General features: G+C 48.2%; 1 protein-coding gene across 1 annotated transcript in view; it reads left to right on the top strand.

Moving 5' to 3' along the window:
* Window positions 1-2,851: 2,851 nt before the first annotated feature.
* Window positions 2,852-13,558, top strand: part of ISM1 (isthmin 1) — a 36,671-nt gene continuing 25,964 nt past the window's right edge. Inside the window, exons 1-2 of the mRNA XM_060257493.1 lie at window positions 2,852-2,930; window positions 8,401-8,561. Of these exons, the coding sequence (XP_060113476.1) occupies window positions 2,852-2,930; window positions 8,401-8,561 (240 nt within the window). The remainder of the gene's footprint in view (window positions 2,931-8,400; window positions 8,562-13,558) is intronic.

Raw genomic sequence — 13,558 nt, 5'->3', positions numbered from 1 at the left:
GGCCTTCCCCTGAGAGGAACATCAGAAGAGCCCTCCTGGATCAGACCAATGAGGGTCCATCTAGTCTAGTATCCTTTTTCACACAGTGGCTGTCCAGTGCCTCCAGAGGGCCAACAACAGGGCAGAGAGGCTGAGGCCTTCATAAGGCTGAGGCCTTTTCCTGATAAGAACATCAGAAGAGCCCTGCTGGGTCACACCAGGGAGTGTCCATCTAGTCCAGCCTCCTGTCTGACACAGGGGCCAAGCAGTTCCTCTGGAGGGCCAGCAACAGGGCAGAGAGGCCAAGGCCTTCTCCTGAGAAGAACATCAGAAGAGTCCTGCTGGATCAGATCAGTGAGGGTCCATCTAGTCCAGCATCAAGTTCCTCTGGAGGGCCAACAACAGGGCAGAGAGGCCAAGGCCTTCTCCTGAGAAGAACATCAGAAGAGCCCTGCTGGATCAGATCAGTGAGGGTCCATCTAGTCCAGCATCAAGTTCCTCTGGAGGGCCAACAACAGGGCAGAGAGGCCAAGGCCTTCTCCTGAGAAAAACATCAGAAGAGTCCTGCTAGGTCAGACCAGTGAAGGTCCATCTAGTCCATCCTCCTGTCTCACACAGTGGCCAACCAGTTCCTCTGGTGGATTAACAACAGGGGAGAGAGGCCAAGGCCTTCCCCTAATGTTGCCTCCGGGCTCTGGCATTTCAGAGGCTGACTGCCTCTGAATGTGGAAGTTTCCCTCAGTCAGTAGCAATCGATGGACTTATCCTCCATGAATCTAATCAATCGACCAGGAGTGGCCAAACTTGCTTAATGTAAGAGCCACATAGAACAGGCATCAGAAGGCAGGAAGGAAAATAGATGGAGAGGAGGGAGGGAGAGGTAGAAAGAAAGCAACTTTAACTTTAAATGCATCCTGCAAGCCACCAGCTTGGAGGGTTTATTGTGACATCTGCCAGGGAAGCATGAATTGCCTTTTTGGGATGGCAGCAGAGGGCTCCCCCAGACAACGCAGGAATGCCTCAACCAAAATGTCTTTCCCGCTCGCACATGCCTAACGATGCACCCGTTTTAGTGCGTCTTGGACTGAGAAGTGAAGGAATGACATCCTGACTTCAGTTTCAGGCCTAAACATCTCAAAGGGGTCAGATGACTAATCGCATTTCTTGGAAGTTTCATGTAAACCGTTGGCAGTCGTGTACAACGCTGATGGGCAGGTTTTGGTTTCTTTCCTTTATCCGTAACGAAATGCAGACTATCTCCTGGTAACGTTTAAGACCGTTGTTTTGTGGGTTTGGCATTTTGTAAAATAGGACATAAGTACTCTGTGCTTTAAACAAAGAGGACTTTTGGTGTTTGTTTGTTTTTTAAACTGCTCACGGAGGCCTCTTCGTGTCCCATCTTTCTGTTCGTCTCTCCGGCCGCCATCTCACGGAGGGAGACGGCTGCCTTAACGCTCGTGTGGGAAAGGGAACTTGGGTTAAAGAGACCTTAAAGAACCAGTTCGGTGTCGTGGTTAAGTGTGTGCGGACTCTTATCTGGAAAAACTGGGTTTGATTCCCCACTCCTCCACTTGCACCTGCTGGAGTGACCTTGGGTCAGCCATAGCTCTGGCAGAAGTTGTCCTTGAAAGGGCAGCTTCTGGGAGAGCTCTCCCAGCCCCACCCACCTCACAGGGTGCCTGTTGTGTGGGAAGGAGATAAAGGAGATTGTGAGCCGTTCTGAGACTCTGAGATTCGGAGTGGAGGGCAGGATATAAATCCAATATCTTCTATCTTCTTCTTGGGGTGTCAAACATTTGTTACGAGGGCTGGAACTGACATAAATGAGACTTTGTGGGGCCGGCTATGTGTTTCATAAAATGTAATGCCAGATAGTGGAGGTATAAACTTTATAAAGGACACAAACACAATTAAAGATCTATATATTTTTAGGAAACTTAAAACATCAGCACTCTTGCAATGTTTTGTTTATTTAACAATCTCTGATAACTGACAACTCTTGCTCTGAGGAGCCTCCGCCAATAGAAGGAAGAGAGGCTTCGCTTAATAGCTCTGCTGTGTGACTGAGAGAGCCTGGCAAAGCAAGCTCTCCCTCCCCCCTTCCTTCCCAAGGGAGGAGCCTCAGCCAATGGAGAAAATAGAGGTTTTGCTCTGTAGCTCTCCTGTGCGATTGAGCAAGCCTGGCAAAGCAAGCTGTGATGCAGAAGGAAGCAAGAGAGAGGGAGAAGGAAGCAGATGACAGACAGTTGCTTGGGGGCCTGATAGGAGCCTTCCGGGGGCCTGATTCAGCCTCTGGGCTGCATGTTTGACACCCCTGCTTCATACCATCGCGAGTACAGCCATGGTGTCGGCGGTGGGGTGACAGCTTTACACTTCAGCCTTCTGAGATGGTACTGATTTGCTTCATAGCCCTCCTGTCCAAATGAACTCACAAAGGACGGCCTCCTTTTCCCTCTTTTATCGTGGATTTCCAGTGTTGAGGAAAACGGGTGTGTACATACTTGACTGACCCCATGTGAACGTTTAAGGGACCATCAGCCCAACATCTGGTCTAAAATCTGCAAATCCCCAAAGCTCACGGGTCATTTTGAAGAAGAAGAGATGCCAGAGCTCATTAGCACAACTCGGTTGCATAACACATTTGCATACACTACACACACCCCTGACATCACCGGAAGGTGTACTAAATTATATCAATCTCAGTGTCTACCTTAAATTGCTTCTTGAATTAGAATTGTCATAATTAAAAAAAACCTTTACTCCCATCGTACCATAGAGTTTTCCTTCCCGAATTGCTAGAGCGTCCAGGAAAACCATAGAGTTTTCCTGGAAACGCCTAGAGCAGCCGGGACAACGATGTCACTTGAGGGCGATGTCAGGGGAGAACCTCCAAGGTGGGAGAACCCCCACTCGGCCTGGGGACATGGGAGCCCTAGTTTCTCAGTCTCATGGTGAGCAGAGGCAAGCATTCTGAATCAGCCAAAAAAAATTGCAGTCTGTACTCTTGAGGTGTTCTGGTGTGGACACGAATCAAGCCCATCCTGGTCAAATGCATTCTGACCGCTAGCCACACATGCATTGATTCACAGCACAAAATTTGCCTTCTCTAAGGAAAATATAGTGCAGATCATTTATAAAACGTGACAAGTCTGTAATTATTTTGTTGTTGTTGCCTGATCCAACCTGGCTTCTCTTATGTTCTTATGTGACACAGAGAGTTGGACTGGATGGGCCAGTGGCCTGATCCAGCATGGTTTCTCTTATGTTCTTGTGTGACACAGAGTGTTGGACTGGATGGGCCATTGGCCTGATCCAGCATGGCTTCTCTTATGTTCTTATGTGACACAGAGTGTTGGACTGGATGGGCCACTGGTCTGATCCAACATGGCTTCTCTTCTGTTCTTATGTGACACAGAGTGTTGGACTGGATGGGCCACTGGCCTGATCCAACAGGGCTTCTCTTATGTGACACAGAGTGTTGGACTGGATGGGCCACTGGCCTGATCCAACCTGGCTTCTCTTATGTTCTTATGTGACACGGAGTGTTGGACTGAACGGGCCATTGGCCTGATCCAACAGGGCTTCTCTTATGTTTTTATGTTCTTTGGCTATGGGGGTCATGAAAAGCCTAGCTTTCCCCCTCCCCAGTAATACTGGACTGTGAGGAAGAACTCTGGATGCTAGAGTAATGGATGCAGAATTGAGTGAGATGCATCTCAGATCTCTATCTTTCTTTTTACAGAAATCCAAACCAAACAAAACCAGACAAGACATTTACTTATATTTCCTTTTCTTTACAACAGAGGTTCTGAAAAATGCTGCCAGCGCGCGCGTGTGTTATCCTGAGTCCAGCAAGGCATCAAAGTGTAGACGTTCTAAAATGATTTTGGTTCAAAGTAAAAAGAAGTATGAGGATATTGCACATTTACGAGCGCAGTTAGTAGCATAGACATCACTTCTTACTGCGTTCGCCACATGGCAGTACCGTTTGGCCTGGCACCCACTTTTAACACTAGCTTGAAAAACGGAGCTGGCCACCGACTTGATTGGTACCCATGTAGGTAGTTATGCATATGTGTAATATAAGAAACGAGGACTTGGCTATTGGAAGGAGCAGGGTGTGGATCAGGGAATGTCCCTAGGGTGAGACAATCGGGGAGTGGAGATTTTGGGGAGTTTTACTGAAGTATTTAGCCATGGGGGGTGTGAAGCATCAATATGTTGCCTCTTGTTCTAAAACCGAGCCGTTGGCCACGGAGGCACCGTTCCCCATTATTAGAAACCACCAGCTGTTGTTCATTTCTGCAAATTCCACCGGTCTCTCCTTAATTGAAGGCTCCATTTCTTGGAGACCAGATGCTCGCTCAGAGCAAAGTCGTTCTCCTAACTTGTGGATATTCCGAGCAGAGTTGGTTCTCTGGCAACCTGCGTTTGCAGCTGTTTGCCAATTGCACTCTGGGTCTTATAATTAATTATTACTAAGTAATTAACAGTCCTGCAAATCTGTCCATGTTTTATGGAAATCCAACTCTTGGAAACTCCCCGCTGCCGTTTCTGAAAGGTTTCCTCAGGGCGGTTCTCCCACGCCCAGATTATTACAGCTATTTCAAACGGCTTTGTCAAATCGGCAGCCTTCACCCTGAGGAGAAACCACCATGCCTCAGAAGACGTTTATCATACTGCGAGACAGATGGATGATGGGGGAAAGATTAGGACAAATTAGGGTGCTTAAAAAGTCAACGGCAGGCCAGATACCCTATCTTAAGTGGAGCTTGTCAGATCTCAGAAGCTATGCAGGGTCAACCCTGGTTCATACTTGGATGGGAGACCACCAGGGAAGTCCAAGGTTGCTACGCAGAGGCAGGCAATGGCAAACCACCTCTGCCCTGACCTGGAGGGCCCAGGCTAGCTTGATCTTCTCAGATCTTGGAAGCAAAGCAGGATCAACCCTGGTGAGTACATGGTTGGGAGACCACCAAGGAAGTCCATGGTCACTACACAGAGGTAGACAATGGCAAACCACCTCTGCCCTGACCTGGAGGGCCCAGGCTAGTTTGATCTTCTCAGATCTTGGAAGTAAAGCAGGGTCAACCCTAGTTAGAACTTTGATGGGAGATCAGCAAGGAAGACCAGGGTCGCCATGCAGAGGAAGACAATGGCAAACTGTCTGTGAACGTCTCTTGGCTGGCTTGGTCCAGGACTGAAGCTCTTAAGAGTCAGTTGCAACTCAGTGGCACATTCTTCTTCTTACAGTTATGAAAGAGTGTTCTTCACGTTTGGTGGTGCAAAGTGACCATTGAGTTATGGCAACCCTGTAGAGTTTCTAAAGATAAGAGGCAAAAAGAAGTTGCTTGCCTGCGCAACCTTGGACTTCCTCGGTGGTCTCCCCTCCAAGTACCAGCTGGGGCTGACTCTGTGTAGCTTCTGAGCTCTGACAAGATCCAGGTCAAGGTGATCCCAGGTTATGCAGTGCTTTTAAAAGGGGGGGGGGGGTGGCAACTAAGCTAATGGCATCACAAGCTCTCTATGACATCACAGGCCCAGTCGACATCACAAAGGAGATGTGGCAGGCAAGGAGGTCAGAAGGGAAAAGGATTCCCTGCCGCCTCCCACTAGCAACAGCCAATGACACTCCCTGGCAACACAAGCTCTCTATGACATCACAGGCCCAGTCTGACATCACAAAGGAGATGAGGCAGGCAAGGAAGTCAGAAGGGAAAAGGATTCCCCGCCCCTCCTACTAGTGACAGCCAATGACACTCCCTGGTGACACATGCTCTGTATGACATCACAGGACCTATTGACATCACGAAGGAGATGAGGCAGGCAAGGAGGTCAGAAGGGAAAAGGGCCCCCCACCCCCACCCACTAGCGACAGCCAATGAGGCTCCCTGGCAACACAAGCTCTCTATGACATCACAGTCCCTGTTGACATCACAAAGGAGATGAGGCAGGCAAGGAGGTCAGAAGGGAAAAGGACCCCCCACCCCCACCCACTAGCGACAGGCAATGAGGCTCCCTGGTAACACAAGCTCTCTATGACATCACAGGACCTGTTGACATCACAAAGTAGATGAGGCAAGCAAGGAGGTCAGAAGGGAAAAGGACCCCCCGCCCCCACCCACTAGCGACAGCCAATGACACTCCCTGGCAACACAAGCTCTCTATGACATCAGAGGCTCAGATGACATCACAAAGGAGATGAGGAAGAGAAGGAGGTCAGAAGGGAAAAGGACCCCCCTGCCCCCTCCCACTAGTAACAGCCAGTGATACTCCCTGGCAACACAAGCTCTCTATGACATCACAGGCCCTGTTGACATCACAAAGGAGATGAGGCAGGCAAGGAGGTCAGAAGGGAAGATGGACAGCCAGGCTAAGAAGGGCATGATGGATATAAGCCCTTGTTCTGTTATGGTGACCCCGTAGGGTTATCAAAGCAAGGGAAGAGCAAAGATGGTTTGCCTTTACCTGCTTCTGCATATCGACCCTGGACTTCCTTGGTGGTCTCCCATCCAAGGACCAACCAGGGCTGAGCCTGCTGAGCTTCTGAGATCTTCAGAGATCGAGCTAGCCTGGGCCATCCAAGTAAAGGCAAGAGATGTTCACAGGGTGTCTGCCATTGCCTGCCTCTGGACAGCGACCCTGGACTTCCTTGGTGGTCTCCCCTACAAGTACTAATTGGAGATGACCCTGCTTAGATCTCTTTCTGAGATCTGATGAGAGCGGGCTAGCTGAGGAAACAGGGACGGGGGGTTCAGTTCGGCAGCAGCGAGAGAGATTCGGGGCCAGCCTCAAAGGCTCATTTTGGGGAAAGTTCACACCTCTTTTCACTGCAACACAGAACATACGTCTGCCTTCACCCTTAGAACGGACCATCTGTCTTCACTCTCACGGCTGATGGGGTCCATGGGGGACACCTTCTTCTTTTTTTCTGGGGAAACTTTTTACTGCTTCTAAGTGCGGGTCCTTCGTTACCCTTGAAGCGCGCTGTGGCCCCACAGAGCTGTAATGTCCGCAAATGCTAAAGCAGTTCCATAACAAGGACAGATTAAATTTCTTGTTCTGAACGATCAGTTGATCTCAGGCTTTTTTTTCCTTTTTGGTCCATGCAGTTCAGAGTTTTTAATGTCGTAAGCCGCCCTGAGCCCGCTTGCGGGATAGGAAAAAAGGAAAAGGAAAGGTCCCCTGAGCAAGCGCCAGTCGTTTCCGACTCTGGGGTGACGTCGCTTTCACAATGTTTTCACGGCAGACTTTTGATGGGGTGGTTTGCCATTGCCTCCCCCAGTCATCTACACTTTCCCCCCAGCAAGCTGGGGACTCATTTGACCGACCTCGGAAGGATGGAAGGCTGAGTCTAGAGAAAGGAAAGGAAAGACCCCTGTGCAAGCACCAGTCGTTTCCAACTCTGGGGTGACGTTGCTTTCATGTTTTCATGGCAAACTTTTTACGGGGTGGTTTGCCATTGCCTTCCCCAGTCTTTTACACTTTCCCCTCCAGCAAGCTGGGTACTCATTTTACCAACCTCGGAAGGATGGAAGGATGAGTCAACCTTGGGCCGGCTACTTGAAACCAGCTCCCGCTGGAATCGAACTCAGGTCGTGAGCAGAGAGTTCAGACCACAGCATTGCAGTACTGCTGCTTTACTACTCTGTGCCACGGGGCCGCTTGCGGGATAGGGCGGGGTATAAATAAAAAAAAATAAATTTAATTGGAAAGCAACAAATTCAGCAGGGTTCAACAAAGTCGAATGCGTTTTTCACAAGAAGGCCCAGCTTTTCTAGAGGTTCCAGTTATTCTAAATACCAATATAATGTCCAAAAATTAAAGGTTGTGATGAAAGATATGAGGTGGGGGAATCTGTTTTTCAGTGGGGCGGATTTTAGGGAAGGGGGTTCAGAGTTGAGGAGAGCTAGTTATAGATAGTTGTACTGTTTAACTTTGGACTTTAGTTTCTTGACCACCGCATTTTAAACCTTTCAGGTTCTTGTTTGGGGAAGACATACCTTTTTTTGGGAGGGAAGGAAGGAAGGAAGATTCAACCCATAGTATGTGTTTAAGCATATAGGAAGGAAAGAAAGAAAAGAAAGAAAGAAAGAAAGAAAGAAAGAAAGAAAGAAAGAAAGAAAGAAAGAAAGAAAGAAAGAAAGAAAGAAAGAAAGAAAGAAAGAAAGAAAGAAAGAAAGAGATTTAACCCATAGTGTGTGTTTAAGCGCATAGCCTAGTTTATAATGCAATCACTTAGCTGGTGGGAATAGGCGATATGTTCCAAAGAGCTGCAAACTACTGCTGAAATGTCCTGACCGTTTTTTAAAAAGCGGTCACCACAGTGATATTTTTTCAGAAGGAACGTCCACCTCGTGGGGATTCTTCCAAGATGCCTCTCATGGTCTGTTGCTTTTATTTTGCTTTGTTTCTCAAAAGTTACAGCATCGCTCAATTGTACCCGACGTCCTATAAAGAAGATCTACGCCTGCGACGGCTCTTTGAAAAAGGACCGGGGCGCTCTCCGCTTAAAGGGAAGGCAGTCGCGCGGTAAATTCAGGGAACCCTCTCCTTTCATATCGGCTGTATCGGAGCCAGCGGTCGGTCTTTGAAGTTGTAACAATAGAGCCCAGGCTGAGGAGAGTACGAAGGCTTGAAGAATGTCCGAAAAAGGCGGCATTAATTAGTTTTTTAAGCCAAGGGCTTCTAATGTGTGCAGAACTCTGGCTTGTCTTGTTTGCGGGGAGGGGCTGCGCAGGATCACACTTCTGGAAGGCTCTCAGTATGGGGGTAAACATTTCCTTAGAAACCAGCTGCTCTGCTATGATTGCTATGTCCTCCCTGGCCACCAGTGGTGAATGGGGGAGGTCGGGTGGCCAGCTTCTTGGCACTTGGGGGGCAACAGTGGAAGAGCTTCTGGAGTTCTGGCCCTACTGGTGGGCCTCTTATATGACACAGAGTGTTGGACTGGAGGGGCCATTGGCCTGATCCAACATGGCTTCTCTTATGTTCTTATGTGACACAGAGTGTTGGACTGGAGGGGCCGTTGGCCTGATCCAACATGGCTTCTCTTATGTTCTTATGTGACACAGAGTGTTGGACTGGATGGGCCATTGGCCTGATCCAAAATGGCTTCTCTTATGTTATAATGTGACACAGAGTGTCGGACTGGATGGGACATTGGCCTGATCCAGCATGGCTTCTCTTATGTTCTTATGTGACACAGAGTGTTGGACTGGATGGGCCATTGGCCTGATCCAATATGGCTTCTCTTATGTTCTTATGTGACACAGAGTGTAGGACTGGATGGGCCATTGGCCTGATCCAATATGGCTTCTCTTACGTTCTTATGTGACACAGAGTGTTGGACTGGATGGGCCATTGACCTGATCCAACATGGCTTCTCTTATGTGACACAGAGTGTTGGGCTGGATGGGCCACTGGCCTGATCCATCATGGCTTCTTTTATGTTCTTATGTGACACAGAGTGTTGGACTGGAAGGGCCACTGGCCTGATCCAACATGGCTTCTCTTATGTGACACAGAGTGTTGGGCTGGATGGGCCACTGGCCTGATCCATCATGGCTTCTTTTATGTGCTTATGTGACACAGAGTGTTGAACTGGATGGGCCATTGGCCTGATCCAACATGGCTTCTCTTATGTTCTTATGTGACACAGAGTGTTGGACCGGATGGGCCATTGGCCTGATCCAACATGGCTTCTCTTATGTTCTTATGTGACATAGAGTGTTGGACCGGATGGGCCATTGGCCTGATCCAACATGGCTTCTCTTATGTTCTTATGTGACACAGAGTGTTGGACCGGATGGGCCATTGGCCTGATCCAACATGGCTTCTCTTATGTTCTTATGTGACACAGAGTGTTGGACTGGATGGGCCATTGGCCTGATCCAACATGGCTTCTCTTATGTTCTTATGTGACACAGAGTGTTGGACTGGATGGGCCACTGGCCTGATCCAACATGGCTTCTCTTATGTTCTTATGTGACACAGAGTGTTGGACTGGATGGGCCATTGGCCTGATCCAACATGGCTTCTCTTATGTTCTTATGTGACACAGAGTGTTGGACTGGATGGGCCATTGGCCTGATCCAATATGGCTTCTCTTATGTTCTTATGTGACACAGAGTGTTGGACTGGAAGGGCCACTGGCCTGATCCAACATGGCTTCTCTTATGTTCTTCTGTGACACAGAGTGTTGGACTGGATGGGCCACTGACCTGATCCAACATGGCTTCTCTTATGTTCTTATGTGACACAGAGTGTTGGACTGGAGGGGCCATTGGCCTGATCCAACATGGCTTCTCTTATGTTCTTATGTGACACAGAGTGTTGGACTGGAGGGGCCACTGGCCTGATCCAACATGGCTTCTCTTATGTTCTTCTGTGACACAGAGTGTTGGACCGGATGGGCCACTGACCTGATCCAACATGACTTCTCTTATGTTCTTATGTCCATATGAAGTAGTGTGTTGGTAATGATAGAATTTATAATTTTATGACATTCTCCGTTTGATAGCAACAGGGAACTGCTCGTCTGATGACTTGTCGTAGGGTTGCCAGTTTTAGGTTGGAAAATTCCTGGAGATTTGGAGAGTGGAGCTGGGTAGGCCTGGGTTTGGAGAGGGAGGGGACTTCAGTGGGGTAAAATGTCTTAGACTCCACATTTCAAAGTGGCCATTTTCTGTAGGGGATCTCTGTTGGCTGGAGATCAGTTGTAATCCCAGGGAGATCTCCAGCCACTGTGTAACGATTACCAGCCATAACCTACACCTATGGTCACATGTGCTTGTTCTTGAACAAAGCTTAGGAGGCCGCTGGATAAAATGTTTTACTTTCACATTAAAGTCATTTCAGGCCATTCCTTATCCTGACCCTGTAAATATAGCATTTATAATTGAGGTAAGGTTGGTAGATCTCAGGAAGTTTCTGAAGACTTGGGAGGTGGAGCCTCGGAAGGGCGGGGTTTTCAGAGGGGAGGGGCCTCGACAGGATAGAATGCCATGGAACCCGCACTCCTAAGGTACCATTTTCTCCAGGAGAACAAAACTCTGTAGTTTGGAGAACAATTGTAATTCCATGAAATCGACAGGTCCCCCTTGGAGGCTAAAATCAGGTTTGGATCCAGTTTCATAGATCCAAGTCCTCGCTCTCCTGTGATTTTCTACTGAATTGCAAACAATGAACCATCTGTTTCAATAAGCTCTAGTTTGTTTCGTCAATAAGTGGATTTAGGAGAGGCTATTTGTTTGGTCAATAAGTAGATTTAGGAGAGCCTGGAGAGGAGGTGATATGGTCACTATCTTCAAGTCCTTGAATGGCTGTCATAGAGAGGATGGTGTGGAATTGTTTTCTGTGGCCCCAGAAGGTAGGACCAGAACCAGTGGGTTGAAATTAAATCAAAAGAGTTTCCGGCTCAACATTAGGAAGCGCTTCCTGACCGTTAGAGCGATTCGTCAGTGGAACAGGCTTCCTCCTTGGGAGTTGGTGGGCTCTCCTTCCTTGGAGGTTTTTAAACAGAGGCTAGATGGCCATCTGACATCAATGAAGATCCTGTGAATTTAGGGGGAGGTGTTTGTGAGTTTCCTGCATTGTGCAGGGGGTTGGACTAGATGATCCTGGAGGTCCCTTCCAACTCCATGATTCTAAGGGAGTGTGCCATCATAAATGGACCTCAATTTGTTTACTACTCTTACTGTTGTCAAACGAAGACCACTTTCCTTATTCATCCTTGTTAAAAAAAGATGATATTGGATTTATATCCCACCCTCCACTCTGAATCTCAGAGTGGCTCACAATCTCCTTTATCTTCCTCCCCCACAACAGATACCCTGTGAGGTGGGTGGGGTTGAGAGGGCTCTCACAGCAGCTGCCCTTTCAAGGACAACCTCTGTGAGAGCTATGGCTGTCCCAAGGCCATTCCAGCAGCTGCAAGCGGAGGAGTGGGGAATCAAACCTGGTTCTTCCAGATAAGAGTCCACGCACTTAACCACTACACCAAACTGGCTCTCAGAAGAGAGACAGCCTATGAGGTAGGTGGGGCTGAGAGAGCTCTCTCAGAAGCTGCCCTTTCGTGGACAACTCCTGCAAGAGCTGTGGCTAACCCAAGGCCATTCCAGCAGCTGCAAGTGGAAGAGTGGGGAATCAAACCCAGTTCTCCCAGATAAGAGTCTGTGCACTTAACCACTACACCAAACTGGTTAATTGACCATACCACACTTGAGCTGCCTAATACTGAATCAGACCAGAGGCCCATTGAGGTTAGTATTGTCTACTCAGACTGGCAGCCGCTCTCAGGCTGAGGTCTTTCCCATCACCTCCTGCCTGCTCCTTTCAACTGGAGATGCCAGGGATTGAACTTGGGACCTTCTGCACACCAAGCAGAGGCTCTTCTACTGAGTCACAGCTCGCAGTAGCATCCCTATGGCTTTTCATAAACCACAATCATAGTATAGGTTTTACACAAGCTTCTATGCTCATCTTTCGCCGCTTATCTGCAATATGGAGATGATATGACTGAGTCCGCCATTTTAGTAGTAGTAGAGTTAATATAAGAAGATCTGTGAGCCAGCCTATTCTGCGCCTGAATGCATTGGCTTGTCAATTCCCTGTTGCAGCTTTACACCGGAGTGTAAATACTATTCCCTAATGGAGTAGTGATAAGTTTTGTGGGAACATGGCATTTTTTTCAGGAAGAAGATGATGTTGGATTTATACCCCACCCTATACTATGATTCTCAGAGTCTTAGAGCGACTCACAGTCTCCTTTACCTCCCCCACCCCCCAATCACAACAGACACCCTGTGAGGTGTGTGGGGCTGAAAGAGCTCTTGCAGCAGCTGCCCTTTCAAGGACAACTCCTGTGAGAGCTATGGCTGACCCAAGGCCATTCCAGCAGCTGTAAGTGGAGGAGTGGGGAATCAAACCCGGCTCTCCCAGATAAGAGTCCGCACACTTAACCATTATGCCAGGAAGATGACCAAGTTTCGACTTCAGCCATTCTAAGGAAGTATGAAATGAAGAAACATGCGAATCTCATGTGTCTTTCTCCCACACTCTGTGTGATGCCTGAAGGTATCTTCGGGGTCATGGGTGCTGTTACTTTGACATCACAATCCTCAGTGTATTGACTCAGAATTAATTCCAAAAGAGTTCACTAAACCTTACTTCCTACTTAGGTATGTTTAGGAACACTGCATCGATGGGATCTCTGGTTCTTACTGTCACTTCACGTGCATTTAGTAAAGATTGTACTCCACTGCGGGACTAGCTTCTGAACGAATGTTAATAGAATTGGGTTGCTAGCAGCAGATTAAAACCATGTCTGCGTTGGCCTTGGGTATGGAGTTCATTTCCTGTCCACAGTCTCTTGGGATGCTCCCGCCGCGTTGGATTAATTTTCAATTTGAGTCATGCCTCTTTAGTCAGTATTGGCGAGGCAGTGGAAGTTGAAAGGACCGTATCCAGTAAATGGCCTTGGACCCCAAATGAGAAGGATTCCTGCTTGACGTTTGTCCCAGTATATGTGATATGAATTTATTGGTCTCTCTCAGGCCTCAGGGGTTTTCCCTTTGTC

This window comes from Heteronotia binoei, chromosome 1, assembly GCF_032191835.1.
Source record: "Heteronotia binoei isolate CCM8104 ecotype False Entrance Well chromosome 1, APGP_CSIRO_Hbin_v1, whole genome shotgun sequence".
Classification (NCBI taxonomy): domain Eukaryota; kingdom Metazoa; phylum Chordata; class Lepidosauria; order Squamata; family Gekkonidae; genus Heteronotia; species Heteronotia binoei.
The sequence above is the reverse complement of the archived record's forward strand: the minus strand, read 5'-3'. Positions and strand labels throughout refer to the sequence as shown.